The following is a 27,220-nucleotide window of genomic DNA, read 5'->3' as shown; positions in this document are numbered from 1 at the left end:
AAGGCATGGCTCTGTTTGTGTTTGAGAGACAGAATGAGAGATTCAGGTGGAACGCTGACACAGAGGCAGCAGGCGCAGCTACCACAAAACTGGTTTGGCCACTACCGAATAAATTTACGGTAAAAGTCCATATCTTTTCCTTGTGACGTCTTTGTCTCTCTTCCTGTATTCACTGTCCCTCCTCACCTGCAGGACTGACGATGTTGTTGAGGATGTTTATCTTTGATTTGAGGAGGTCAAAAAGATGCTTTGAGATGTCCCTTTTTGTAGCGACACCCCTAGTTTTTCCCACCAACCACCACATGCCCAGTGACAGGAACGTGTCAAATGCAGAGGACACAATGAAGCCATTCATCACATAGGGAATTCACTATGTTTCAAAAGTTTGGAACGTGGGCGGTCAAACCGGTTTCTCTTGAACACACGGCCCACATTTCTGTCTTTCTATCACACACACACAGTCTCTACTAGAGCCATGCCTTCCATCACAAACTTCTCTCTCTCTCTTGACAAATTCAATGATCTGGGGACGTTTTCCGAGGGAGACACCATCAGCGGGAAAGTCTCTTTGGAGCTGACCAACAGGAGCAGGATCCTGAGCCTGTGCGTCAAAGCTAAAGGCGATTCTGACTCCAAATGGAAGCAAAGGTTTTCAGACACACATTCTGGATACCTCCGGACCTTCCGTCGTCACGAGAGGCTGTTCAAGGAAAAGGAAGTCATCGTTTCTGAAGAGTCAAAGACCACGCTGCCTCCAGGGACGCACGACTTCCCGTTCAGCGTTGCGATCCCGTCCAGGCCGCTGCCCTCGTCGTTCCGCGGCGCGTACGGTTCGGTCGCGTACAACCTCGAAGCCACGCTCCGCCGACCAGCGAAGAAGCCGCGTGAAGTCCAGCATGAGATTAGCCTCAGCTCCAAGTGTGTCCTGATGCCGTCGTCAGTGGAGCAAAGCCAAACCAGATATAGGAACAAAGCACAACAGGCGCTGAGCACAGATCGTGAAGTCTACTCCCCAGGCGACGAGATTCTGGTCACTGCAAAAATCCATAATTCTTCAGTGAGGGAGCTGGAGCCCATTTTCCTCCTGAAGCGCGTGGAGAAGTACCACTCGCGCCACCACAGTAAGATCGAGGTGAACTGCCTTCACACGGTTTTTAAAGACGCGGTGAAGTCATGTTCAAGGCGGGACGAGGCGTGTGCGCTGCAGGTGCCCGCAGACGCAGCGCTCACCGTCGACCACTGTGAGGTGCTGTCCGTGCGCTTCTATGTCCAACTGAGTCTGGACGCTCTTCCCGCTTACCTGGAGGGGGAGGTTCCGGTGGTGATCGTCGCTCGGGACGCTCTTCCTGGATCCGCAGAGTCTCGCGTTCCCAACTCACCAGGTCTGACCACAGCCTGAAGGGGGCGCCAACGTTTCCCCTGTTTGTAAACCCGTCTGTATGTTCCTGAGCTGTGTTTAACCCTGGACTGTTGGTGCTAATGTAGCAGGCTGGACTGGCCACTAGATGGCGCCAGCCCTAAAATATAAATAGCCCCTGCTTTAGCTTTACCGTCCTCTGCTTTCACTGTTACCGCCCCCACATACGCCGCCTCACCGTCCCTCTTCCGGGTAGTCACGGAGCGTTAGCTGTGGGCGGCTCACAGGTAGTCAGTATAGTTCTCTTTATCATAACTATCGTATCTTACTCGTTGTTGATCAGGCGATTGTATCACTTTTAGCTCCGGCCTGCGCCGCGGTGTACAGAGGCTGGCTATAGTGGCCGATGGCCTAGCTTTTGTCCTCCATGTGTGTGTTCCTCCGGTTGTTTGTCCTGACAGCGCTGCCTCTGCGCTCTGAGGAGGTACGTGTTTGTTTTGATCAAGGCCGTGGTAAACGTGATTATTTCGTAGCCTAACGTTTCTTTTTTTTTAAATTGGTCTCCACCCCAACACCATGGCTGTCTCGCCTTCTCGCCTTTTGTCCTCCTGCTTTGTACCTATGTCGCCTGGATGGTTTCCTTCCCTGTGGTTAACCCACTGGCGCACTTTGACAAACTAAATGAACGATGGTGCCCACGTTTGTCAAACCAACGTGAGATTGTGAACTGTATGTTTTTATGGTACTGGGTATGAGGAAACGAAATGAAACGAAATAATTTATTGAACCTAATACAAAGTAAATAAATGGAATACTACATTTTCTTAATGGAACTGTCTATGCCTCTTATTCAATTACGAACCTGTGTGTCCTTTAGTGCTTGTTTATTCAAGCTGGCGTTGTTGGTATTTTAGTTACTTTTAAGTATGTTATGTTTAATTTCTACCACCTTAACCACCCGTATTGCCACACTAAAAGGCATTCACTCTGTTCACACTTCACTGATGGCAGCAGGGGGCGACAGACAAACTCTAAAACTAAGTGAGCACAAACCAAGCCAAATGGACTTCACTTTAGGGATGGGCGGATCGATGCCAAAGTATTGATATATTGATACCAAACGGCTACTTTTTAAGTATCGATATTGGGCAATAAGGATCAATACTAATTTGCATATGCAAAAGGAAGGCGGGGCAGCAATTATCAACACAAAAGGATGATTTATTTCTTTGTTCTGAGCCAAAACAGTTCACAACAGCAAAGGATTGATCTGAACCAGTCATTCTGGTATAGGTTCTGTTTGTCATTTAAGTTCCCAAAAGGTTAGAAGCAGCAAGGCTAGTAGCTAGCCTAGCTACTTAGTTGAAGGCGCAGTTGGAGGAATGGTGGTGAATCTCTGGGTAGTTGAAAGTCAGACTCACGCTAACTTCACGAGCGATTCCCCCAACTTCTCTCAGTGACGGGGACAGATAGTGTCGCTACTACGTACGCGCGGAGTGATATGAAAGCGCCAACTCCGTTGCCATTGGCAGCGTCATTATTTTTTTCCGAGGTCCTTTATCAGAAAATAATGACCGGTAGAACGTCAGGAAATCCCATTCAAATCAACGGAGCTTCTACTTACGTTGTGAAGAGCCGTATAATAACATTGTTTAATTAACCAGTTAAAGTATAATTTCAATGGACCAATTAATTATATAAAATAACCAGTTTTAGAAATGTATATTGATTGAAATACATTCACCCATATAAAATGACCAGTATCGGTATCGGTATTAGTATCGGTATCGACAAAAAAGACCCCAAAAGTATCGGTATCGTATCGATTCCAAAAAATGTGGTATCGCCCATCACTACTTCACTTCATAAACGAACTCAACCAGTATCTCAAAACAGTAACGACTATGACCAATCAAAAATCCATCAAAATATATAATGCTATAATCCTGCAAGTATCTTCTGTCACCACATTAAAGGTGTTTTAATTATTTCGATTTTTACTTCATCCTGTATTATAATATCTTGACGCAAATGTTACTATTTTCTGTCTCTTTCTGTTCAGTTTGATTTTCTTTTCTTTTATATATGTTTTTTTTTCTTCTTCTTTGTCCCCCCCTGGCTTTTAACCATGTGCACGTGGGTATAGTATTTATTTCTGCTGCACTTATTTTTTTTGGGATTACATTTCTGTTAAAAACATTTAGTAAAAACATCAATGGAGCCAAATCATTACCACACATTTGCAAACACTGTATGTCGGCATTTTTACTCAGAAAATGCGTCCGTTTTCACAAAAATTCAATGAGAAAAAGCTTGTGGTAGTGTTGCCCCGGAATGACCAGGGAGAATCAGATGTCTTTTTCAAAGTTTATTTTTGAGCTCAAACCATTACAAAAGGGTAAACATACGTCACCTGTGAACAAACAATACAAAAGGAAGGTTTTAGCATATTTAAAATGGTTGTACCGAGACAGATAAAATGACACCTACACGTCCCACAGGTGTAAAAAGGCTTTGGCCACGGCCCGACTACTGCGCCACAGCTTCTACTCTGAGGCTGTGGGCCTATAGCTTTCAGCGAGGGACGTGTGATCGCGCTTCCGGTTTCAATATATAAAATCTAATTAAAAGGCATTTGCAAACGATGAATAAATATATTGTTATTTACAGAGAACCATTTCCCAACATTAATAATAAAAAGAAAGCGCTTAAGTACTCTGTGCAAAGACGTGTAGAAAATGGGATGGAAACAGTAGGTCAGTGAGCTGCAGTCTAATATAATAGATTAACCTCTTAACTCCCACCTGAACCGAGCACATTTTCTCCAGTTTGGTTTTACCCCAGTCCAAAAGCTTCTGGAAAAAAGGTGCGAAAATAGCGAGAAATCTGAGACGAAAACAGTGATGAAAATGTCGCAAAAATGTCACAAGAAATTGACAAAAATGTGACCAAAAAATGTGACAAAATGTGACAAAAAAAATGACAAAAATGTGATAAAAAATGGACCAAAAATGGACCAAAAAATGACCTAAAAATGACAAAAAGTTACAAAAATGAGTTGAATACCCAACAAAAAAATGATGGAAAAAAAATCAGATAGAGTGAGAAAAAAGATCTCTCGGTTCAGGCGGGAGTTAAGAGGTTAATAGTTTATTGGGCTGTATGCACAGTTTCTCCACGTGACGTCTTCCAGGACAGTGAGCCAGACGCAGCACTTCCTGTCGCTGATCGTTTACGTTTACCATTAGCAGGTTCCCACACAAATATAGAATATAGTTACTGATGGAGTCACAGCAACGTGTTACAAACATCATGTTCACTGTGAATCTGTCCCAAAGGAAACGCCAGCTGTCGTAAGGGGCGGAGCTTTTATCTTAGCGCTAAAGGCTAGTGTTGAAAAATGACAATTTAACATGTAAACAAGTAAATATTATTTAAACTACTAACAGGACGATTCTTTTTTGCGCAGGCTCGTTCAAAACTTTGCGCTAGTTTTATTTTTTATTTTTTGTTAGCCGCGTTAGCTTCAAGACAAAAACATCCACCGTTATGAACACGGAGTTTCCTCCACTGAAGTCGTTACGTCTCATGTAATATTTTTTAACCTGCTCCAGACACATCCGAACTTTTACTCGCTGTCCTTTACCAAATCTTAAGCTATTGTTTCATTTCTGTGGGACCTGCTAATTTTTAATGGGAAGAGATAACGGACAGGAAGGACAGCGTCTGGCTGACTGTTCAGGCGGAAATCACGTGGGGTCACTGTGCACATAGCCCATATATAAAATCTAATTAAAAGGCATTTGCAAACGATGAATAAATATATTGTTATTTACAGTGAACCATTTCCCAACATTAATAATAAAAAGAAAGCGCTTAAGTACTCTGTGCAAAGACGTGTAGTAAATGGGATGGCAACAGATTCATGGCTTCAGTAACAGACTTTTATTGTGAAAGGCAACAGGAAACCGGAAATAGGTGACACGCTGGATCAGCTGACCGAGTGTTGACAAGGCGGCTCGTCCGGTTCATTGGCATCAAACCCTCGACCTCTGCCCGGAGACACGCACTGCTCACCGGCCGCTCTCACACGGACATGCCCGCTCTGCAGCGCTCCTGCCCGGCCTGTGTGTTCAGCCTGTCCCCGCCGCGGCCGCTGCTGCTGCTCCGGGTTTGTTCGGTGGCGGGTGTCGGGGAGAGTCTCACTCCTTTACCCGGTGTTTGGGAGCAGGTTTCGGGGGATAGTTTGATGTGACGGGGCTCAGCGGTGGTTCAGACAGATGGACTTCGAGGAGGAGAGGCGCGGGCTGCTGCAGGCGGAGGCCGGCCAAGGAGAGCCCAGGCCCGGGCAGGGAGAGCAGGACGCCCCGCTGTCCGAGCAGGAGCTGTATCTCAGGTACAACACGAACACGATACAAAGTGTGAGGCTCATTTTAACTCAGGATATGTGGTTAATACAGTCAACTCTTTTTTTCAGAGAAATCCAAAATGCCATGAAAGTTATTGGCAGGGAAGAGTATCAATATTTACAAACACTCTTTGAATCCTCTGTCCTGGCACAGGCCAAAAACATTCTCAAAGATCCGTGTCATGTGCTCTTTAACCTCTTAACTCCCGCCTGAACCGAGAGGATCTTTTTCCTCACGTCATCAGATTTTTTTCAGATCATTTTTTTGTTGGGTATTCAACTCATTTTTGTAACTTTTTTGTCATTTTTTTGGTCAAATTTTAATCACATTTTTGTCATATTTTTTGTAACTTTTTTGTCATTTTTTTGGTCAAATTTTAATCACATTTTTGTCATTTTTTGGGTAACTTTTTAGTCATTTTTTTGGTCAAATTTTAATCACATATTTTGTCATTTTTTGGTTATTTTTTTAATCAAATTTTTGTCATTTTTTTGTCACATTTTGTCATTTTTTTGTCATTTTTTTGTCAATTTTTTGTCATTTTTTCGTCCATTTTTTCGTCCATTTTTGTCAATTTCTTGTGACATTTTTGTGACATTTTTGCCACTTTTTCAGCCATTTTTCTTCACTTCTTTGTCACATTTCCATCATTGTTTTCGTCTCAGTTTTGTTGCTTTTTCACAGCTTTTTTCCAGAAGCTTTTGGATTGGGGTACAGCCAAACTGGAAAAAATGTGCTCGGTTCAGGTGGGAGTTAAGGGGTTAATGAATATGAGCTTTTATCATCGGGGAAAACAAACAGTCTTTTATTTCTGTGTGCTCAGCTCTTGTATGTTCTTGTATGTTAAGGCAACATTGTGGCCTTAATGTCTAACACATTCGGTTGTACTGTGATGGCATAACTATATTCCTTGTTGAATTTTGCTGAATGTTGTCCTTTGTATGTCATTTTAATGCACTGTAGTTACTGTAGGAACCACAGCCTGGCAAGTCCAAGACTAATTTCCCTATGGGACAATAAAGCTTGAACCTTGACCTTTTTCCAGCCTGAGTAAAATGCTCAGCTTTTACTGCTGTCACTGCTGAGACATGATCGATTTTTCTGCTGATTGCATCAAATTCCTGGACAGTCGGACGCTCTAAAAAAAGAGCAAAGTCAGTCAAGTTGTATTCGCACAAAGAGACGCAGTTTTAACCTCTTAACTCCCGCCTGAACTGAGAGGATCTTTTTCCTCACGTCATCAGATTTTTTCCCCATCATTTTTTTGTTGGGTATTCAACTCATTTTTGTAACTTTTTTTTTTGTAATTTTTTGTCACATTTTTGTCATTTTTTCGTCAACTTTTTGTCATTTTTTTTTTACTTTTTTGTCAAATTTTTATCACTTTTTTGTCACATTTTTTGTCCATTTTTCATCAATTTATTGTCATTTTTTGTTATATTTTGGTGATTTTTTGGTCACATTTTTGTCACATTTTTTGTATTTTTTTAGTCATTTTTTGTCAATTTTGGGTCATTTTTTGTCAAATTTCTATCACATTTTTGTCATTTTTTGGTCATTTTTTGTCATATTTTGGTCATTTTTCGTAAATTTTTCACAATTTTTTTGTCATTTTTTTGTCAAATTTTTATCACATTTTTGTCCGATTTTTGTAATTTTTTTCTAATTTTTTTGTCATTTTTTGTATTTTTTGTCAATTTTTTTTATCACATTTTTGTCATTTTTTCGTCAATTTTTCATCAAAATTTTGTAATTTTTTTTTTATATTTTGGTCATTTTTTTGGTCACATTTTTGTCACATTTTTTGTCATTTTTGTCAATTTTTTGGTCATTTTTTGTCACATTTTGGTCATTTTTTGGTCCAATTTTTATCACATTTTTGTCCTATTTTTGAATTTTTTTTGTCACATTTTGCAACATTTTTGTAATTTTGTGGTCAATTTCTTGTGACATTTTTGTGACATTTTTGCCTCTTTTTCATCAATTTTTCGTCACTTTTTTGTCACATTTCCATCATTGTTTTTGTCTCAGTTTTGTTGCTTTTTTCCAGAAGCTTTCGGACTGGGGTAAAGCCAAACTGGAGAAAAAGGTGCTCGGTTCAGGTGGGAGTTAAGGTCTTCATTTGACACGATTATCAGAGGTGTGTGTATACTTAGGAACTCTCAGCTTAAAGGAACAGGCCTATCCAAAGAGGAATGAAAGGCTCCTTCCATTGAATCACCTTATCAATGGCCGACTAGAGCACCATGCACTCCCTGATCCGTCACGTTAGGGATGCACCGATACCACTTTTTCTAAAACCGATACGAGTACGAGTACTTGGATTTAAGTACTCGCCGATACCGAATACCGATACGAGTACAAGGCATTTTCTTCAACATTCTTACTTTTTTCACAGCAGATTGGTTTGTAATTAGTAAATTTACTCATTTACATTTTCTTAAGTAGGCGACACATTTAAGTGCTGTTATATTAGAATTGTGCTGATGACATTTATTTATTTATTTTAATTTTCATTCAGTTTATTTTTAAATTTTTATTGCACTGTCCATTATTGACAGAAAAGCCCATGTCCAAAAGCTCCCCAATGCCTGAGCTTTATTCATATATTTTTATTTAACAATAGTATTGAGATGGTCTCTTTTCGTCTTTACTTCAGCTCCGTGTGGATTTTCTCGTGTGTTTTGTAGCAACTTAGCGAGTAGCTACAGCGTTTTCATTGTTCTGTTGCAGCTCATTTTCGCTCAATATGGACATGCTGTATGTCTTTACGTTGGATTTTCTGGGGACTTTTTAGTCGCTGGGTTAGTTTTTCAGATGAATAAACCCCTGGGCATAAAACGGCGTCAGAATGGCCAAAACTGCGCTAGCCGCGAGTTAGCATCGTTAGCCTGTATGTTGTAAACACTGCAGACGCTGCAGCGCTAACATTAAGCTCTGGTTAAATCCAGCACAGACTCTGGTTTAGAGAGCGCAGTCTGTAATAAAGTGAGCTATGTGGAATATTGTATTTGCACTAAAGAATTCTCCAGTTTGTTGCTATTTTCTCTCCTCAGCTGAGAGGTGCGCCTCATAGGTGCGCTGGCCGCACGTCAAATAGTATCGGTTTCTGGTATCGGGACCTCATGAATGAGTACGAGTATGAGTATAAGCATGTGGTATCGGCCCGATACCCGATACTGGTATCGGTATCGGTGCATCCCTACGTCACGTCTCCTCCGTGTCTCACTGTCGTTCTGTGTCCGCAGTAAAGTGCAGAACGGCCGGCTGTACCTGGCCTCCTTCGCGGCCGTGTTGGGCCCGCTGAGCTTCGGCTTCGTGCTGGGGTACAGCTCCCCCGCCATCCCGGACCTGACCAGCATCGACGACCCGCGGCTGAGGCTCGACAGCGATCAGGCCTCGTGGTTCGGGGTACGGTTCACGCCACAACCACAGCACTCACTCAGGATATCCTCCTTCAAATGCATCCGGCTCACATTGTGATTCATGGAGCTTCGAACCCCCAAAAAACCAATGACGAAATAGATTTTTTACAGATTTTTTCCACTAATAACTAGTTTATACAAAAAATAAACAAGATCCAAAATCCCTCTGAGCTGTTATGTTATATAGTAAATAATATTCCAGGCAGTTGTTCAATATCAGTGTTTTTATGAGGTAAGACAAAGAAAGAAAGATCTAAAATCGACCTCCAATTTGATGCGAGTCGGAAAGGTCTTGGTCACGAGAAGTTTGATTTTATGATGCGAATAAAACAATAGCAGTTTTACACAACGTTACATGAAAAAACAATGATTAAACCTGATAAAGTGATACATGAATGTGGTTAGCTTTTATTTAGCAATGACCCTTGCAAAAAGTAATGCAGAACATAATCAAAGACCTATATGAAGTGATTTAAAAAAAAAAAAATCCAAATACTAGTGGTGGGCGAGTGAATACTTCAAGGCTTTTCTGGCACAGAAGTCTCTCAAGGTTCGAAGCTTCTGAGACGCTTCATTCTGTTTGAACACTGACCTCTTGTGGACAGACTTTATTACTGCGACTTCTCATAAACACGACTGAAGCACCGACACAATCAAATGGATACATTAGTACAATAGAAGTATCAAACAGGCTTGTGTCATTTTCATTATTGGCAAAAACAAATATGATCAGATCAATCATAGACCAGGCTTTGCTGCTCACATGGTTAACTGTCACTGATGAGCTTCATCGCTATAGTACGGACCAGAAAACACCCGTGCTTCAGCGCAGAGTGAACCACTTTTCCAGATATTTGACAAAAAACAACAGTCATTTTCAATGCAATAGTAAAAAGCAAAACAATGAGCCCTTGGCTTGAACTAAAACAGTTTAAGCTACGAATCGAGGACAATATTTGCTGTTGTTTCTGCTGAATTCAAGCTAGCACCTCAGAGACTCAACACTTTAATCTTTTCATTTATACCTTGAAGGAACTTTTGTAGAATTACTTAACCATCTTAAAATATGCGTTCCTTTAATGAAGTTCCTCTCGCGACTGCAACACAAATAAACTTCTCAAAACCAACCAAATGATCAAACTGTAGATTTAAGATGAAACGGTAAAACTCACCACAGAGTTCAGGAGGTGTGGAGTGAGAACAGAAGTCCCAAAAAGGCCAAACATTGTAAATCCTTTCAATGGAAACTAGAAGATTTCCAAACTGCGCTGACGACGAGGGGCAAGACGGAGTCACCTGACAACTCCCAGCATGCACTTCTTTGCAAACATTTGTCTAAAATGTATAAAAAATAGAGGTCTGAGGTTCTGTGGGTCCTGGAGGGAGTTACAATAAACTCTCTTATATTCACGATGTGAGGGGCATGAGTGTTATGTCCCAGAGGCCCATCGCTCATTATACCAGATTATCTGGGAACCATGACTCAAGAAAGCGCCACCAGAGGGGTGTAAAAGGCGTCACATCCCTCTAGTGGAGGAGTTGTGTTATTGCATCTATGTAATGAAAGAGATTCTAGTGGCTTTTCCTGCTAATTGTGGGCCGGTGTCAGGTTAAACGGGCCTTATCTCGGTCTGACTGGCCCAAAAGTACGTCTGCCCACCGGGAAAACTCCAGATTCTCCTGATGGCCTGTCCTGCCCTGGGAAGTGGGTTTTTTGCCCATCACTACCAAATACTAAATAATTTCCATTTCTCATCGGTCGACGTTGTTGAAGTATTTTACCCCAAAACTGTAAATGTCTTTGAAAAGAGGTAACACTGCAGAATGTATTCACTTTCCTTCTTTATTATTTGTAAAAAATAGTACAGGAGGTTCAAAACAACAACTCTTTATGAAGTGTGCCTTAGATGTCAACAATCAGGGGGAACTATGTTAATATAGCAGTAATCTGATATCTGCACATATGTTTAATAAACAGCTACTCTGTATTTAGTTATATTCTCTCTGTGACAAAAGCAGGCTTCAGTGTTTGGACTGGTTTAACCCTCTGCTCTCCAGTCCATAGTGACCATCGGGGCGGCGGTCGGGGGGCTCCTGGGCGGCTGGATGGTGCAGAGGCTGGGCAGGAAGCTGTCCCTCATGGCCTCGGCCGTCCCGTTCGTGTGCGGCTTCACCGTCATCGTGGCGGCGCAGAGCGTGTGGATGCTGTACGTGGGGCGGGCGCTCACCGGGCTCGCCAGCGGAGTCACCTCCCTCGTCGTCCCGGTGAGTCTGCGCATCGCTCTCAATGTGGACGGTTCAGCTTTACCCAAATCTAAAAAGCTTCTCTACTGGAGAGCGTTCAGCCTATTGGCCAGTGTAACGCCTCATTTGAAAGCTAAGACCTACGAAACTGATCATAACTTTTTTGCTGCATTGTCGCCGCCTTTTTCTCAGTTTAACAATTTTTATGTTTTTTTTGGTCACTTTTTCATCACATTTTTTTTGTCTCTTCTGTAGCTTTCTTGTTACAGTTTTTGTTGCTTTTTCATCCCTCTTTACTTGTGTTTTTGTCACATTTTGGAAGTGTTTTTGCCGCTTTTTCTTTGCTTTTTGTTGTGTTTGTCACTTTTTTCATCTAACTCTTTTCACTTTTTTGTGACTTTTTCCTCACTCTTTCCATGTTTTTGTCACTTGTATTATTGTTGCTTTTCCGGCACGTTTTTCTCTCTTTTCCCCACGTTTTTGCTTTTCGATTTGGGTAAAGCCAAACTGGAGGAGTTGTGCCGGGCTCGTGTGGGGGTTAAGAGGTTGAATGTGGCGGTAAAGGATGGTCTGACGTGCGTGTTCTTCCCTCAGCTGTACATCTCGGAGACGGCTCACGAGCGCGTGCGGGGGCTGCTGGGCTCCTGTGTGCAGCTCATGGTGGTGCTCGGCATCATGGGAGTTTACCTGGCAGGTGAGCGATCCACTTCCCCTCCTAGTTTTTCATAAAGGTTACTACAGTCACAACATCGAGCCTGTGAAGAGCTGGGATTTTAGGTGAACGGGGGAAACATTTAAATGTGGCGCTCGCTGGTTTCCCACGCTTACTCATTCACAAATACTGACATGTTTGGTATCCACGTGTAGCACGAAAGGCTGTGACCGAGATGACTCTGTAATCCATATATGGTCATTTCCTTTGTGGGAGACAGCAGAATTATACACAGGGCGCATGTGCAGACAAAGGGACTAAACTTTAGGGCTGTTTCACCGTTCAGTCGTCCTGAAGTCTTACACATGATATAATACGTTATTGCAAAATGAGAAAAGTGACGTTTTATTACACAGAACGTTTGCTCACATTTTGAGCTGTTGTGACTTAGTGCAGCCCAGTGGCTTTAAGCAACACGAGATCGACCCCGTGTCCAGCTGTGGGCCGAGGGGATGACCTCTCGGTCTGAGAGTCTGTGATGAGGCCGTGTCCAGGAGAAAGTGCAGAGAACGAAGCGTGAAATCTAATCAGGTATTTTTAGCCACATTCCTCAGTTGCACAGCAGCTGATGCTGGCTGCTTTTAGCAGTAGAAGGTTATTTTCTTTGGTCTTTATAAACATAACACATGTCAGATATATAATAGCCTGGCTAACACAGACTATAATCACAAATTATATTTAGTCTGGGGACCACCTATTCATTTCCTTGTAGGAGAGGTGTGATTTAGGATCGTTCATAGCCGTTTATTGGGCTGAATGTCTCGTGTGTGTCTGCAGTCGCCATAGCCAATCGGATCATCATGTCAGATAACGTATCCGCTGCAAAACTTTCGAGCTAAACTATTTAGAACACGATCTAAAGCTTGATCCAAAGATGGAGTCGTGTCTACTGCTGTCATGTTGGATCTATAAATAAATTTTTTCCCCTTAACTCATTGACTGCCAATGACGTCTATAGATGTCAATTCAAATCCGAACGTTGACTGCCAGCTGCAGCAAAGCCTGGAGCATGTCTAGTGTTAAAATCTTTGTTGTGCTGCCACCTAGAGAATCAATTAAAAAAACTACACGTTTTTTTATTGATTCTCTAGGTGGCAGCTTTGGTCTTTCGTTTTCTCAGCTTTTTGGTCAGAAAAAAGCATTTTGGATGATTTAACCTATTTTCTACGGACGATTACTAAAGAATGGAAAGAGGTACAAACAAACTTTTTTTTTTTTTTTATGAAAGAAGAGTCTAATCTTTCTTTTGGTGGGTGTCAGGTTATTTAGCTTTTGACCGGGCGGGTTCCCACACCTGACGTGAGATGGGCTCACTATTGAAGTTAAGTACAGGAATTTACTCAAGAGCCAGGAAGTTGTCTTTCTCCTTTTATTTACTTCATTTGTTGGTGGTTCGTTAGGTAAAAAACCTTAGTGGAAACAGAAAAAATACCCAATATAAGTAAAAATACAAACACAGGTAAGTATTCAGTACAACAGTACAAAATGTAACATTTAACCATGCACTTTTATCTTTGGAGTTCAGAGCGTTTTATACTGTATAGATTACAGATAAATATTTATGATTTTAGCACATTTTACCCTTTGACTTTTACAAATGTTTTTAAGTCTAAAGGATTTTAACTTTTACACTTGCAATCATGAATTCAACGTTTTATTAACTTGTAACCTTTTACACAGCACATTTCAAACCGCTACATTATTTATGCTTTTAATAAACTTTAACAAATCTGAATGGTTTCGTAAAATGCAGTGATGAATTGCTAAGGACTATGAACTATAAATTAAACCCATGTAAACCCCTTTCCACAAACATAAATCACTATTTACAGAGTACCACTGAACGCAGCATTAACACAACAGAAACTGTCGGCACAGAGAAGCATGCGCTGGCGTTACCGGCGGTCTCTTCAGCTCTTTAAAAAGTGAGTCCGGTCCCGCTCAGCGTTTGTGTTGGTGTTGAGTCTGAGGAGCGTTCCTGTGCTCCGGCCGTGGTGTTGGGCTGCTCCCGGTGCAGGACAGTGGACTGAATGAGGGTCATTATGAACCGTCCAGGTGTGTGCACCTGATTGCAAATTGGTTCCACCTGGCCTCAGACGAGGAGGGCGGCAATCAAACGGGGAGGGCAGAGGAGAGGGCAGATCGCCGCAACAGTGGGTGTGTGTTGACATAGACCTAGACCTAGGCCGTTTCTCAATCTCCAGTATGCGTACTCAGTACTCGTGAACTCCGGGGTATGGACTTGCGGGTTCAGACTCGGAGAACGGACTTGAGGAGTTCACGAGTGTGGACTCGGCTTTTTCAGCGTTTGGAACGAGTGAACACGATGACATCACAGGAAGTAGCTCCTGAACACAGGGCTGTGAGCTTTTATAACATTAAATCACCTCATATGAAATTAAAAGGGAGACACTGCAGTCGAAGTGGAAACATGTTTTTAAAGACATAAATTATACACTTTTGCAATAAAAAAAACATAAATGTTTACATTTTAGACAATTTCACATTATTTTTTTTTACAATTATAGCCTATAAATAAGGCGCTATGTGGAAAGTCATTAAAAAATCTGATGTGCAAACTGAAACAATAATAATAAAAAAACAAATAGGTCAAATATGAACTTGTTTGGGGGTTGCAAATTATTCTGAAAAAACAAACAGACTTTAAAATATGTAGCTGTTTTTGAAGTTCCCATATAAAGATGTGTCTGCAGCGCCCCCTAAATAAAACAATGTAAAAGTAAAACGCATTTGTCCTCAATGACCTGTTCATGACGTTAAGACTTTAAATGAAGCTGTTGCTGATGTTGTGAGAAAATGAAAGCATGTTCAAAGTTGTTTCCACACTTCTGCTCAGAAAACCATCTAGAACAGGAGACACGTCTCTGAGGATAAAAGACTCTTAAACCGGGAACATCTCTGCGTTTATTTACATGCGCGCGATCAGCTGTAGTTCAGCTGGAGCGGCTCGGTGCTGAGGAGGAGGGGCCGCTGCAGGCGGGGGCTCGCGGTGAGGCGCGTGCTCAAAACCAAACGGATTGTGGGAAATATAGCTGAAGGAGAACGCACAAGTCTCCTCTGATGCATCCTGGGTAAAACGGGCGGAGCAAGTTCTCATCCGGGGATTTACAGCGAACTTGCTGAGAAGCGAACTTTGAATTGGAACAGGACCTGGGCCGCGCGTGATGACGTTTCACGAGTCCACGAGCACAGAAGTCCACACAAGTACACAGATTGAGAAACGGCCCTAGGCTGGGTCCGAAACCATCAAATTGTAGCCTCTAAGCACTAACACTAGCAACTAACTCCTTAACCTTTCATGGAGTCGACTGTTAGATCTCTATGCAGTTAGAGAACTAGAGCTTCAGCAGCATTTGAACAATCCATCCATCCCATCACCAACAGCTGTTTTTCTTCTTCTTTAAAGTTATTGGTGGAGTGCAGGCCAAACAAAAGTGCATGTCGCCCCCTACTGTACAGTGTCCAACAACAACATAGTGTCCAAACAAAGACATTTAAGGAGAAAAATAAATCCAAATGATCCAAACATTTCCCTTTAGTGTTATTTTAACAGCTGTTTCATAAAGCTACAGCAGCAAATGATCCATGTGGCTTAAGTTTCTACTAAATGAAAACAAAAGCATTTAATCTGTTTACTGAGTTTTTAATTATTATTATTTTTATTATTAAATGTGCTCCTGTCAATCAACAGTGGTTGCACATGAATCACTCGAGGGTGGGGGCGAGGGGGGTGGGGGGATTTGGCGCAGTGGCTTATGGGATGGCACATAGCTCCTAATCACTGGTTAGTTAGCACCAGAGGTCCCTATGCTAAAGTGGCTATGATAGTTAGCATCAAGGCTCCTTTTCCTAACTACTTCCTAACTGACTTACCAATTCGGAAGCAACTTGTCATGGCGGACGCTGACGCACATCCGGTTTGGCGTAAGAGCTCTTAGCAATCTGACCATTTCGGACGCAGCACTAAATTTTCTCTGGGTCTTGAAAAAACTGTCAAAATCCTGAAAAACCTCAGGAGCAGTGGGGAGCTCTCTGATTTGAAAATGGCTGGCAGTCAATGAGTTAACAAACTCCAATCTTCCGTATGTTGAATATTCCGTCGTCGTCTTGCCATCCCTCGTCGTTGGTCCCCAAATCCATGCGGAGATTTCGGCCATGGTCCCCAGGCTGCTGTGCAGTTCCAAATGATTCGAGCGCACACAGCAGTGGTTTTATACTTTATACAGTAAAAATACATGCATTTCATTGAATGATGCCTGACTGAAAGCGTTTAGGCTGAAGTTAAGACTTATTCTGCCTAACCCCATTTACAGCTGTGACACTATGTTCAAAGGCGGGACTCAGTTACTCTAATACCAATATGACGGTAACACAAAACCTAAACTTCAAGAATCGAGAAAAACTCAAAAAAGTTCATGTTAATTAATATGGAAATAGCTCAGGCTGTTACGTCTCCACCATTAACTTTTCAATAAGATTTTTAAATGTATTAATAGTTTTGGAGGCCTTAAATCAGGGTTAGGTAATGTCAGGCCCGGGGGCAAAATCCGGCCCCCCTGCATTGGACCTGTGGCCTCCAAAATGATGATGAGACATAACTCTGAAAGTGCTGAAAACACTGTCAATTTCCTCAAAATTTCCTGGAGGATGCCCCTGATCCCCACATTAGGACAAATGTCATGAACAACACTGGGCTCTGGAGACATTTTGGGTTTTACTTTGGGCACGATTGGGAGGTTCGGCCTCTGGGCTTAGAAATCTGCCCCGCCACAAAGCTCACTCGCCACCTTAACCGGGCACATTTTCTCCAGTTTGGCATTACCCAAATCTAAAAGCTTCTGGACTGGAGCTTACAGCCAAAAGGTGTAAGTGGTGTCATTGTTTTTGTTGCACTTTTAACACATTTTTTTTGTCGTGTTTTCGTTGTTTTTGTGTGAGTTTTTGTCGTTTTTCCATCGTTATTTTTGTCTCTTTTTTTGTTTACAGCCTGTTTACGGCCAGTGTAATGTCTCATTTGAAAGCTAAGACCTTTATGGTGGATGGCAGGTAACTGAAGTTGTTAATGTAAACTGTTCCATAGAGCTTGCGTTAGATCTTGCCATGGGTTCTTATATCTGAGGTTGTATCTAGAATCTATTGTTTGAAATATAAATATAAAGCATTGTGCGCCTTGAACAACACAACAACATCATGCCACTTTAAGATATTTAACTGAATAAATAGTGGATTTGTTGGAGCAAAGTCTCCTGCACTGACCACTCTAACTGCTGTCTTTTGTAAGAGTATGTGTGAGTGTGGGAGGGCATCTGACTCTCTCGGACTCTCTGTCCCAGGCCTGGTGCTGGACTGGCGGTGGCTGGCGATCTGCAGCTCGGTCCCGCCCACGCTGATGCTGCTGTGCATGTGCTTCATGCCGGAGACGCCGCGGTACCTGCTGTCGTGCGGCCGGCGGCGCGAGGCCGAGGAGGCGCTGAGGTTCCTGAGGGGCCCGGACGCCCCGGTGGAGTGGGAGAGCAACCGCATCGAGGCGGCGGCGCAGGAGCAGGTCAGGAGCAGGCTCTAAGGCGGGCTGGACGTGTCGTTTATTTAATACACAAAAATCTGGTTCAAAACACTTATTTATTTAACAAAGCATCTGACTTCCAGACCAGTTTTCACATTTTAAAAACGCTCAGGCGTGTGAGACGTTCAACAGCAGGAAGAGAAGTGGCCATAGTAATATAACATTGGCGGCCATGTTGTGACTGACCCTTCTAACCCAGTGCAATGTAATCAAATGGAAACATCACTTATTCCTTGATACTGTTTTGATCTATTTTAGTTATTCCATGACTCTTAACTTGACTTTAACTCTATTTGTTCATGGATTTTCCTCTGTCAAACACTTCAAATCATTCTTCTATTAATATCAAATATAACATTTCCTACTTTAAAGCTGTATTTCTGTCTTTTTTGACACGACATGACCAATATTTATTGAACATGGGACAGTGATACAGTGTGGCACTCACTGTATCACTGTCCCATGTTCATGCTCTGAACCCTGAAGTAATGGAGAAAACTAAGGTAATAAGGCTAAACAACACGACGTTTCAAAGAAATGAGCTGATCCTGACTGAGATACGAGACTGAGAAGTAATAAACCAATCACAAACAATGAGTGTATCTCACATTCTGCCATTGGATCAATGAAAATGTCGCTTTAGGGGTTTGCCTCACCGACCAGTCACGAGATGGCCGCCACATTTGCCTTGTAAACGGGTCACATGCCTTATCAATATTAGAGAGCACACCTGCACAATACATTAGGTTTTTCTGCTATTATCAAAGGTGCTGGGTTTATTTAAAGTGATACTCTGTAAGATTTCAAAGTGAGGAGAGAGTGAGAGGGCAATTTGGACCAGAAAGCCACTCCTGTTTTGCTTTCAAAAGTAAACCATCATTCTCCCCCCTCTCCCTTCATCCTGATGGGTGCGGCAGGCCGGTTGACAGGAAAGCTCGTCTCATTGGTCGAAGTGACAGCCCGGGATTCTGATTAGTGCCTGAAATCAGCAAAGGAAGGGACATTTTATTGTTTAATATTAATGCGTTACGTGAAATTTCAGACCCAGGCGCTCACTTACGCGCCATCTATTTGTAAAACATTTAAACTTACAGACTCACAGGCTCTTTCTGTTCAAAGAAAGCCCTAGTTATGAATGTGCCAATTGAAAATTTAATATTTATTTTACCCCTCGTCTTTGGATTTGCCGGCGTTATTGTCACGTCTGTGCTGTTGATGTGTGTCCCCAGGGCAGCGGTTTCCGGCTGTCCGACCTCCGCGACCCCGGCGTGTATAAGCCCCTCCTCCTCGGCGTGCTGCTCATGGTGTTTCAGCAGATGACCGGCATCAACGCCATCATGTTCTACGCTGAGAGCATCTTCGAACAGGCGCATTTCCAGGTACGAGTCTGCGCCAAACCTGCTCCAAATCTGCTCCAAACCTGCTCCAAATCTACCACAAACCTACCACAAACCTGCTCCAAACCTACCACAAACCTGCTCCAAACCTACCACAAACCTGCCACAAACCTGCTCCGAACCTACCACAAACCTACCACAAACCTACCACAAACCTGCTCCAAACCTACCACAAACCTACCACAAACCTGCTCCAAACCTACCACAAACCTGCTCCGTGTCAAAGTGAAAAATGGACCGCGCTCTTCCTTCACAGCGGATTGGCCAGTAGGAGCGAAAAACAACACTTGTAGCCCGTGTTAGCTTAGCATGAAGCTAACGTTAGCTTCATGTTTGTCAGTTTTTTATTTATTTATGGGCTGTTGAACCACCATGTGTCTGTATCTTTATTTGGTATAAAAATATATTCATCATTTGTTAAAGTTTTTTTGGAGAAAGTTTAGTTTAGTTTTTTTCTAGTTTAAAATTGAGTCGTGAGAAGCTACAAATTCCATGATGGTAACTGTGCTTCTGCCGGACATGTCCACTTTAACGTGACACGTCTGTTCCAGAACGGAGACCTGGGCTCGGTGCTGGTGGGCGTGGTCCAGGTGCTGTTCACGGCGGTGGCGGCCGTCATCATGGACCGCGCTGGGAGGAAGCTGCTGCTCATGGTGTCAGGTCAGCGGAATGACCTCAGACATGTTGATATAATGTAAAGATCCTACGTCATTCTCCCGGCTCTGTGTGCTGCCCCCTACAGGAGTGTCCATGGCCCTCAGCACCGCAGCGTTCGGCATTTACTTTTACATCCTGGAACAGCCGCAGCCTCAGACGCAGCTGGCCTGGCTCGCCCTCCTCAGCATGGGCGTGTTCATCACAGGTGAGGCCCGGCGCCGCTGTGGCTGCCCCCCAACGTCGCACACGTTGCTTACACATCAACATGTCAAACATTGCTAACACGACAACATCTCACACGTTGCTAACACAACACTGTCCCACGCGTCGCCAACACGACAACGTCTCACACGTCGCTAACACGACAACGTCTCAGACGTTGCTAACACAGCAACGTCTCACAAGTTGCTAACACGACAACATCCCACGCGTCGCTAACGCGACAACGTCTCACACGTTGCTAACACGACAACGTCTCACATGTCGCTAACACAATGACGTCTCACATGCGAGACCTGTTGAGTTTTAACACTCGTTACGAAAGCAACCGTGGCGGCCATCTTGTGACTGTCCGTTGAGGCTAATGCTATTAGCAACCAGAGGTGTCAGGAATGGGCCTAATCTCGGACGATACGATTCGTATCCCGATACATGGGTCGCGATAAGATACGATATATTCCGATTATGAAGTATTATTAGATGATTATTTTGTGATTTTTCTTTTTTTATTTCTTTGGAAACAACTGATGAGTAAACTAGTCGACCTTCATTAGATTTGAAGCAACTACATTTTATCCCTATATCTATTAGCCTTCACTAATGTGCACCTGCAACAGTGGTGTTTATGGTGATTATGTAACTTTGAACGGCTTTTTTGTTTTCAAAACAGAAGACCAGTAAATGAAGCCAACTAAACTGGGAATGCACATTTTATAGAATTTCCATGAGCTTTAGTTGGGAGTCCTTAGCGATCAATAATACCAGAACTGTTTTATCAGTGTGACTACGAAGAATAGAGCTCATCTCTTTGATATCTTTATGTGTTAGCAGTAGCACACAAACTGGACGCTCTTCTCGCCACTTCACCACCATGACACAAGTTTAATGTGAGCCTGCTGTATTTAGTTTCCACTGTGCTTATTTATTCATATTTACTATATTTATTCCGTAATAAAATGCTATGAAGATAAATCCATTCTACTATGTTGTGTGGTAGAAAAACAAACATGACCACCGTTGTCATGTTTGTTTTTCTACCACACAACATAGCAAAATGGAGTTGAGCGCAGTGATGCAGAGCAAAAGCAACATTATGCACAAAGGTGGTGGCTCTTATTAATCCAGGTTTCTATCTTGGCTGTAAAAGCCAAAGTGAGGCCAAATGTAGAGTTTTAAAAGTGTCCCGGAGCATCCCATAGCTCCTTCTCCTCCATAGTGAACTTTAGCTGTGTTTCTCTAAACTGTACCAGACTATAGATCCATGGCCAGACTACACTGTAAACAGCCATCTATAGTTAACTCTTGTGATTGAATTTATACAATATATAACCTGCCCCATGTTCTTTTTTAAAATTATTTTCTTTAATATGTGCATTGAACATAGTGAGGTCTTTACGCTGTACCTTTTTTGTTTGTATTAGAATAATAATAATTAAAAAAAAAAGTGAACTCTTGTGAGATTCTATTGTTACTCAAGCGGGCTGCGTGGTAGGCTGCCATCTAGCGGGCGGGAGTAAAAGTGCAAGACCAAAAAGAGACGCTTTTCCTAAAAATAGATAAATTCAGGCGCTTTTTGCATTTTTCAGCACCCCTAGTCAGTAACAAAGTAATGAATTACTTTACTGTACTTAAGTTTTTACGGATCTGCACTTTACTAACTGGACTAACTGGTGTTTCCAATTCATTTACTTCGCATTGGGTTGAAATGGACAGTCACAACATGGCCGCCAGTGCAGGGCATTCGTTCCAATGGATTACCATGGCAACACCCAGTCTAGAGCAGTGGTTCCCAACCTGGGATTGCAGGGGGGGGCCCTGAGCTTTGCCTGGTCAGAGGATCAGGTCATACATTATTTTATTTGAGCAAAATAAATGGTTTAAAATCATCAAATGCGACTGAGTAAGGACTACAGGTGCAATAAACACTTAAACAAATAAATACTTATTAGCAACTATTTTCATGTTTTGATACATTTGTATAGTCCAGTGGCCAGCACGCATAATCCGTCTCATAATCCGTCTCCGGGTGTTCGTCTCATGTGTGAACGTGATTCTCCAGGTTTCGCTCTGGGCTGGGGGCCGATCCCGTGGCTGCTCATGTCGGAGATCCTCCCGGTGAACGCACGCGGCTTCGCCGGCGCCGCGTGCGTTCTCACCAACTGGACCATGGCCTTCGTGGTCACCAAGAGCTTCCACGACATGATGGTAAAGAAACTCTACTTGTTACAGTAGTTATACCGAGTAAAAAAAGTTACTGGTGCTAGTGTGAGTACACTTTAAAGTTGCAATGGCTTCATGTCGAACTAACATATATGTAGTTTAAGTTTCGTTCCTCTTTTTCTTCACTAAACAACATCATGAAGGCCGAGGAGCACCAGAGAGGTCAGGGATAAAGCTGTGGAGAAGTTTAAAGCAGCATTAAGTTATACAAAGATTTCCCAAGCTTTGAACATCTCACGGAGCAACTGTTCAATCCATCATTCAGAAATGGAAAGAGTATAGGACCACTGAGAACTTACCAAGACACGGCCGTCCACCTAAACTAACAGATCGAACAAGGAGGACACTGGTAAGAAATACAACCAAGTGCCCCAAGATAACTCTGGAGGAGCTGTGAAGTATATCTGTACATGGGACAACTGTATGGAGCAAACCTAACACTGCTCATGGTCCTGTGTGCACCATCCCCAGTGTCAAATATACGGGGGGGAGCATCATGCTGTGGGGCTGCTTTTCCTCAGCGGGGACTGGGGAGATTGTAAGAATAGTTATGAAGACGGATGGAGCCAAATACAGGGACATTTTGGAGGAAAACCTGCTGGAGTCACAAGAGAACTGAGGCTGGGGCGGAGATTCACCTTCAGCAGGACAATGACCCTAAACACAAAGATAAATCTACAATGGAATGGTTTAATAAAAACATATTAATGTGTTAGAATGGCCCAGTCAAAGTCCTGACCTAAATCCTATTGAAAATCTGTGGAAAGACCTGAAAACTGCTGTTCCCAAACGCTCTCCTTCTAATCTGACAGAGCTTGAGTTGTTTTGTAAAGAGGAATGGGCTAAAATGTCAGTCTCTACATGTCTACATAATCTTGTAGAGTCAAACCCCAAAAGACTTTCTGCTGTTATTGCAGTAAAAGGGGGTTCCACAAAGTATTCATGCATGCTGTATGAATACTTATGCAAGCCCTACTTTTCACTTTTCTATTTTTTGAAAAATAACAGAATCATTTTGCTTTCACTTCACAGTTGTCTGTTACTTGTGTGTGAACGTTCAGTAAAAAAAAATCTAAATAAAATCTTAATGTTTATGGTTGTAAACATGACAAAATGTGCAAAAGTTCAAGGTGTATTAGTACTTTAGAGAGGCACTGTATTTGTGTCACTACTTTGGTAAAAATGATTTACTTGGGTAAATACTTTGGCTACTCGACCCGCCTCTGTTCAAGGGGTTAAACAGAGACTGCCCCGAAGCAGGACGAGGACGACACGAGTAAGGGCTGAAACTGCTGCATCGGCAACATGTAAAAATGCTCTGTCAGATGTTTTCAGCGCGTCATGAGTCTTTCACTCAAAGCCACTTCCCCAGTGTTTGTCCACATTGGCAAAATGACCCTCCTCTTCCCTCCACAGACCCTGATGACCAGCGCCGGGACCTTCTGGCTCTTCTCCTCCATGTGCGTCCTGAACCTCGTCTTCACCACGTGCTTCGTCCCCGAAACCAAAGGCAAGACGCTGGAGCAGATCGAGGCCATCTTCAGGAGAGCCTGAGCTGCAAGCCTCCAAATGAGACTCCATGGACTGGAAATATCTCTGACCACAAGGGGGCGATGGACGCTTTAAAGGTCACACGGGAGGAACACGAGTATTTTCAGGTTTTTACTCAAACGATTAAACATTTTTTGATATGTTTGACTTTGGTGAACGTGCCATAGCTGTCGCCGTGCCAACCATTCTGTACATAAGGGCCACAAGTGAGTCCCAGAACTCTCTCTTCAATACATGTAACTTTATGATCAAAAGTAGTGTTCCATTTTAGTCTACTCTGACATGTTTGGTATCCATGCGACACACGGAATCCCCCCGACAACACTCTGTAATCCAAATATGGTCATTTCCTTTGTAAACGATGCCAGCCACTCTTTAATCCGCTCTAGAAGCTCCTACAGACTCTACGCTTTACAGGTTTGGACTCAACTACATTTGGAAGGTGTTTTCAGAGGGATTTTTCAATACCTTTTGACCTTTTGAACCCAAACATTTTCGGAATTTCCACAGATTTTTTTCACTAATAACTCGTTTATTCAAAAACTAAATGAGATCCAAAATCACTCTGAGCACATTTAAAATTGTCAATAAAAATCGTTGCTGTCACTGCTCTAGGGCTGGGTACCGTTACATTTGTTTCCATACCAATATCTGAACGATGCTTTTTCTAATACCAAAACTATAACCAGAGAACAGAAAAATAATGTGCGGAAGATCTGCAAATTTACAATATCGAGTTCATCTCCAACGTCAACAAATGTGGATTAAATTGGCGAAAAATGGTGGGGAAATTAGGAGAAATTTTCGGGGTTGTGATGGGGTGGAAATGGGGAAAATATTAGTAATAAAAAAATGAGCAAAAATAAGGAAGAACAAATTTGGTTAAAGTTAAGCCAGGTAACTAAGTTAACGCCATGCGGGCCTGGCCCCCTGCTATGTGACCAGACCGGTTTCTTCCTGTGCCCCAGACGAGCACCTCACACTTCTAGACAATAGGGCCCACATGGCCCATCTCCCCAACATGACAAAGATCTCCTCCTGCCTCCAAACACCACCATGATGTATTACCATGTAAAGCACCTTCTTGGTTGCCTGCAGTGACATCCCCCAACTGTATTACCAATTCTATGTGCTTCTGGGCTTCCCTTTGTTGTGTATGACCCCTGTCCTGCTGCTCTGTCTTTGGTGCTCAACTTTATAAGGTGATGCGAAAGCTAACTTGGGCAGAGCTTACCATGACCCCGCGTCATGCGTAACCCTCTCCGCAATGCATTGTGTAATAAACTCCACATCTTGACTAGACAAACATCTCTTAAGCTTTATTAAGTAAGAAAATCCACAACACAGATTACTCAAAAATACGTGAATGTGCCAAGGCAACACTTCAGGCATGTTTTTAATGAGGGAGTGACATAATAACATGGTGTAAAGCTTGAAAAAGTCCTTTTGCATAATACCCCCCCTTTAAGTGTTTTTTAGTTTTGGGTAAAGGCGAAGAGGAGAAGAGATTAATGGTACCCAGCCCTACGCTGCACTCAGCCGTAAACAGAAGGAACAAAAGGTGAAGTTGAAAGACGTTGCTGAAATGTTAAAATGGTGTCACGTTACACTCATTTTTACAGCACAGATTTTAGCCATCATTTAACCCCTTAACTCCCACCTGAACCGAGCACATCTTCTCCAGTTTGGCTTTACCCCAGTCCAAAAGCTTCTGGAAAAAAGCTGTAAAAATAGCAACAAAACTGAGACGAAAAACAATGATGGAAATGTGACAAAAAAGTGAGAAAACATTGACAAAAAAGTGACGAAAAATTGATGAAAAAGAGGCAAAAATGTCACAAGAAATTGACAAGAAAATGGAAGAAAAAATGACAAAAATGTGACAACATTTTTTACAAAAAATGTGACAAAAATGTGACAAAAAATGTCAAAAATTTGATAAAAAAAAATAACGAAAAAATGACAGAAATGTGACAAAAAATTACAAAAATGTGATAAAATGACAAAAAAAGTTGCAAAAATGAGTTGAACACCCAACAAAAAAATGATGGGAAAAAAAATCTGATGACGTGAGGAAAAAAAAAAAAAAAGATCCTCTCGGTTCAGGCGGGAGTTAAGAGGTTAAATGTTTTCACAACAGGTTCAATTTACAGGAATCCCTTTAACTCGTTCCACGTTGATCTGTTGTGAGCAAACAGCGCCCCACTGTGGCCTCACCGTCAACTGCTCAAAGTGAGGTATTTTATTTAATCATGCCATCTTGAATATACACTTCTTTTACTGACATCCGTTTAAGTTGCTTTTTGTTTCACGTGATTTCGACAAACTCACTTTTGTTTACTATGAAACTATCAACTCGGAATAAGCTGTAATTCTGCCTCTGGGAACTCGATCGTGTTTTGCCTAATGTTTATTTTTATCGTTTTTGATCCGATTTGTATTCAATGTTGTAATAAAGTCAGTCTTTGAATAAACGTCGCTTGCACTTCTGCCATTTCTTCCTCTAAAACAAATAAAAATGAGCAAATCAAATGTTTTCTGTAAGAACTTGAGAATTAGCTTGGGCTAAAACGTTGTAACATAAGTTTATGGTGGTGCAGAGGTTAGCGCTCGTGCTTCACAGTTAGAAGGGGTTTAGGGCCTTTCTGTGGGCGTAAGGTTCCTCCGTTCCCCTACCACTAAAAACATGTGTAATGGGCTCTATGCACAGTAACATCGGCGCTGTTCTTGGCAAGGTCCTGCACAAATGATTACAAGATTTGGTAAAGGACAGCGGGTAAAATATTACGCGGGGTGTTTTAGTCTTGAGGCTAACACAAAATAACAATGTAAACAAGTGCACATTTTGAATGAGCCTGTGCAAAAAAGAATCGGCCTGAAAGTAGTTTAAAGGGATATTTCAGGATTCAAGCAAACTAAAACATGCAGGAGCGCTGCTTGGATATCCTTGTTTTTTCAAGAATCTAACTTTGGTGCTCTTCAGTGCAGGGATCAGCAATTGACTTTAAAAAGATACAAAACTGAGGCACTCAATGTGCAATATGCAATAAAGGCCTTTTACCAGCACCTTTTCTTTGAGTGCCTCAGTTTTGTATCTTTTTAAAGGATATTTCAGGATTTTTGACATAGAGCCTTATTTCCGAGTTATCCAGAGTGTTGTTGATTTCTGGAGATTTATTTTAATTTTTATTCATGCAGTCCTTATATTTGAAGAGTTTAGTGGTGCTAGGCTAGTGCTAGGCTAGCGCATGTCTATGGTAACTATTAGCCTGCATTAAAAACCTCTTCAAAATCATGGGGTCGTCCTCCAAATGTTGCCATATTGATTTTTTTTTTTTTTTAATCTGATCCTATGTGAATTCCACGTGTAGTAAACAAACTACTGCAGATCCGGTAACCGAGCAGATCACTCCGCCGCTGCGTAGCTACAACCAGGAAGCTGATG

At 42.3% G+C, this 27,220-nt stretch overlaps 2 protein-coding genes across 2 annotated transcripts; both read left to right on the top strand.

Annotated features, from left to right (window-relative positions):
• Positions 1-475: 475 nt before the first annotated feature.
• Positions 476-1,399, top strand: LOC306969720 (arrestin domain-containing protein 3-like; the record flags this gene model as incomplete). Its single annotated transcript, XM_079565424.1, has 1 exon — positions 476-1,399. One exon carries the CDS (start codon positions 476-478, stop codon positions 1,397-1,399), a length of 924 nt encoding a protein of 307 aa, XP_079421550.1.
• A 3,927-nt stretch (positions 1,400-5,326) lies between these two features.
• Positions 5,327-23,921, top strand: slc2a8 (solute carrier family 2 member 8). The gene is made up of 10 exons (XM_079568186.1): positions 5,327-5,753; positions 9,015-9,177; positions 11,250-11,456; positions 12,030-12,129; positions 17,502-17,713; positions 18,961-19,110; positions 19,680-19,788; positions 19,871-19,990; positions 22,064-22,209; positions 23,641-23,921. The coding sequence occupies exons 1-10, from the start codon at positions 5,638-5,640 to the stop codon at positions 23,776-23,778; spliced, it is 1,461 nt and encodes a 486-aa protein (XP_079424312.1). The 5' UTR covers positions 5,327-5,637; the 3' UTR covers positions 23,779-23,921.
• The last annotated feature ends 3,299 nt before the right edge of the window (positions 23,922-27,220 follow it).

This window comes from Gobius niger (genome assembly GCF_951799975.1).
Source record: "Gobius niger genome assembly, chromosome: 1".
NCBI classification, from domain to species: Eukaryota; Metazoa; Chordata; class Actinopteri; order Gobiiformes; family Gobiidae; genus Gobius; species Gobius niger.
This window is presented reverse-complemented; position numbering and strand designations above follow the sequence as displayed.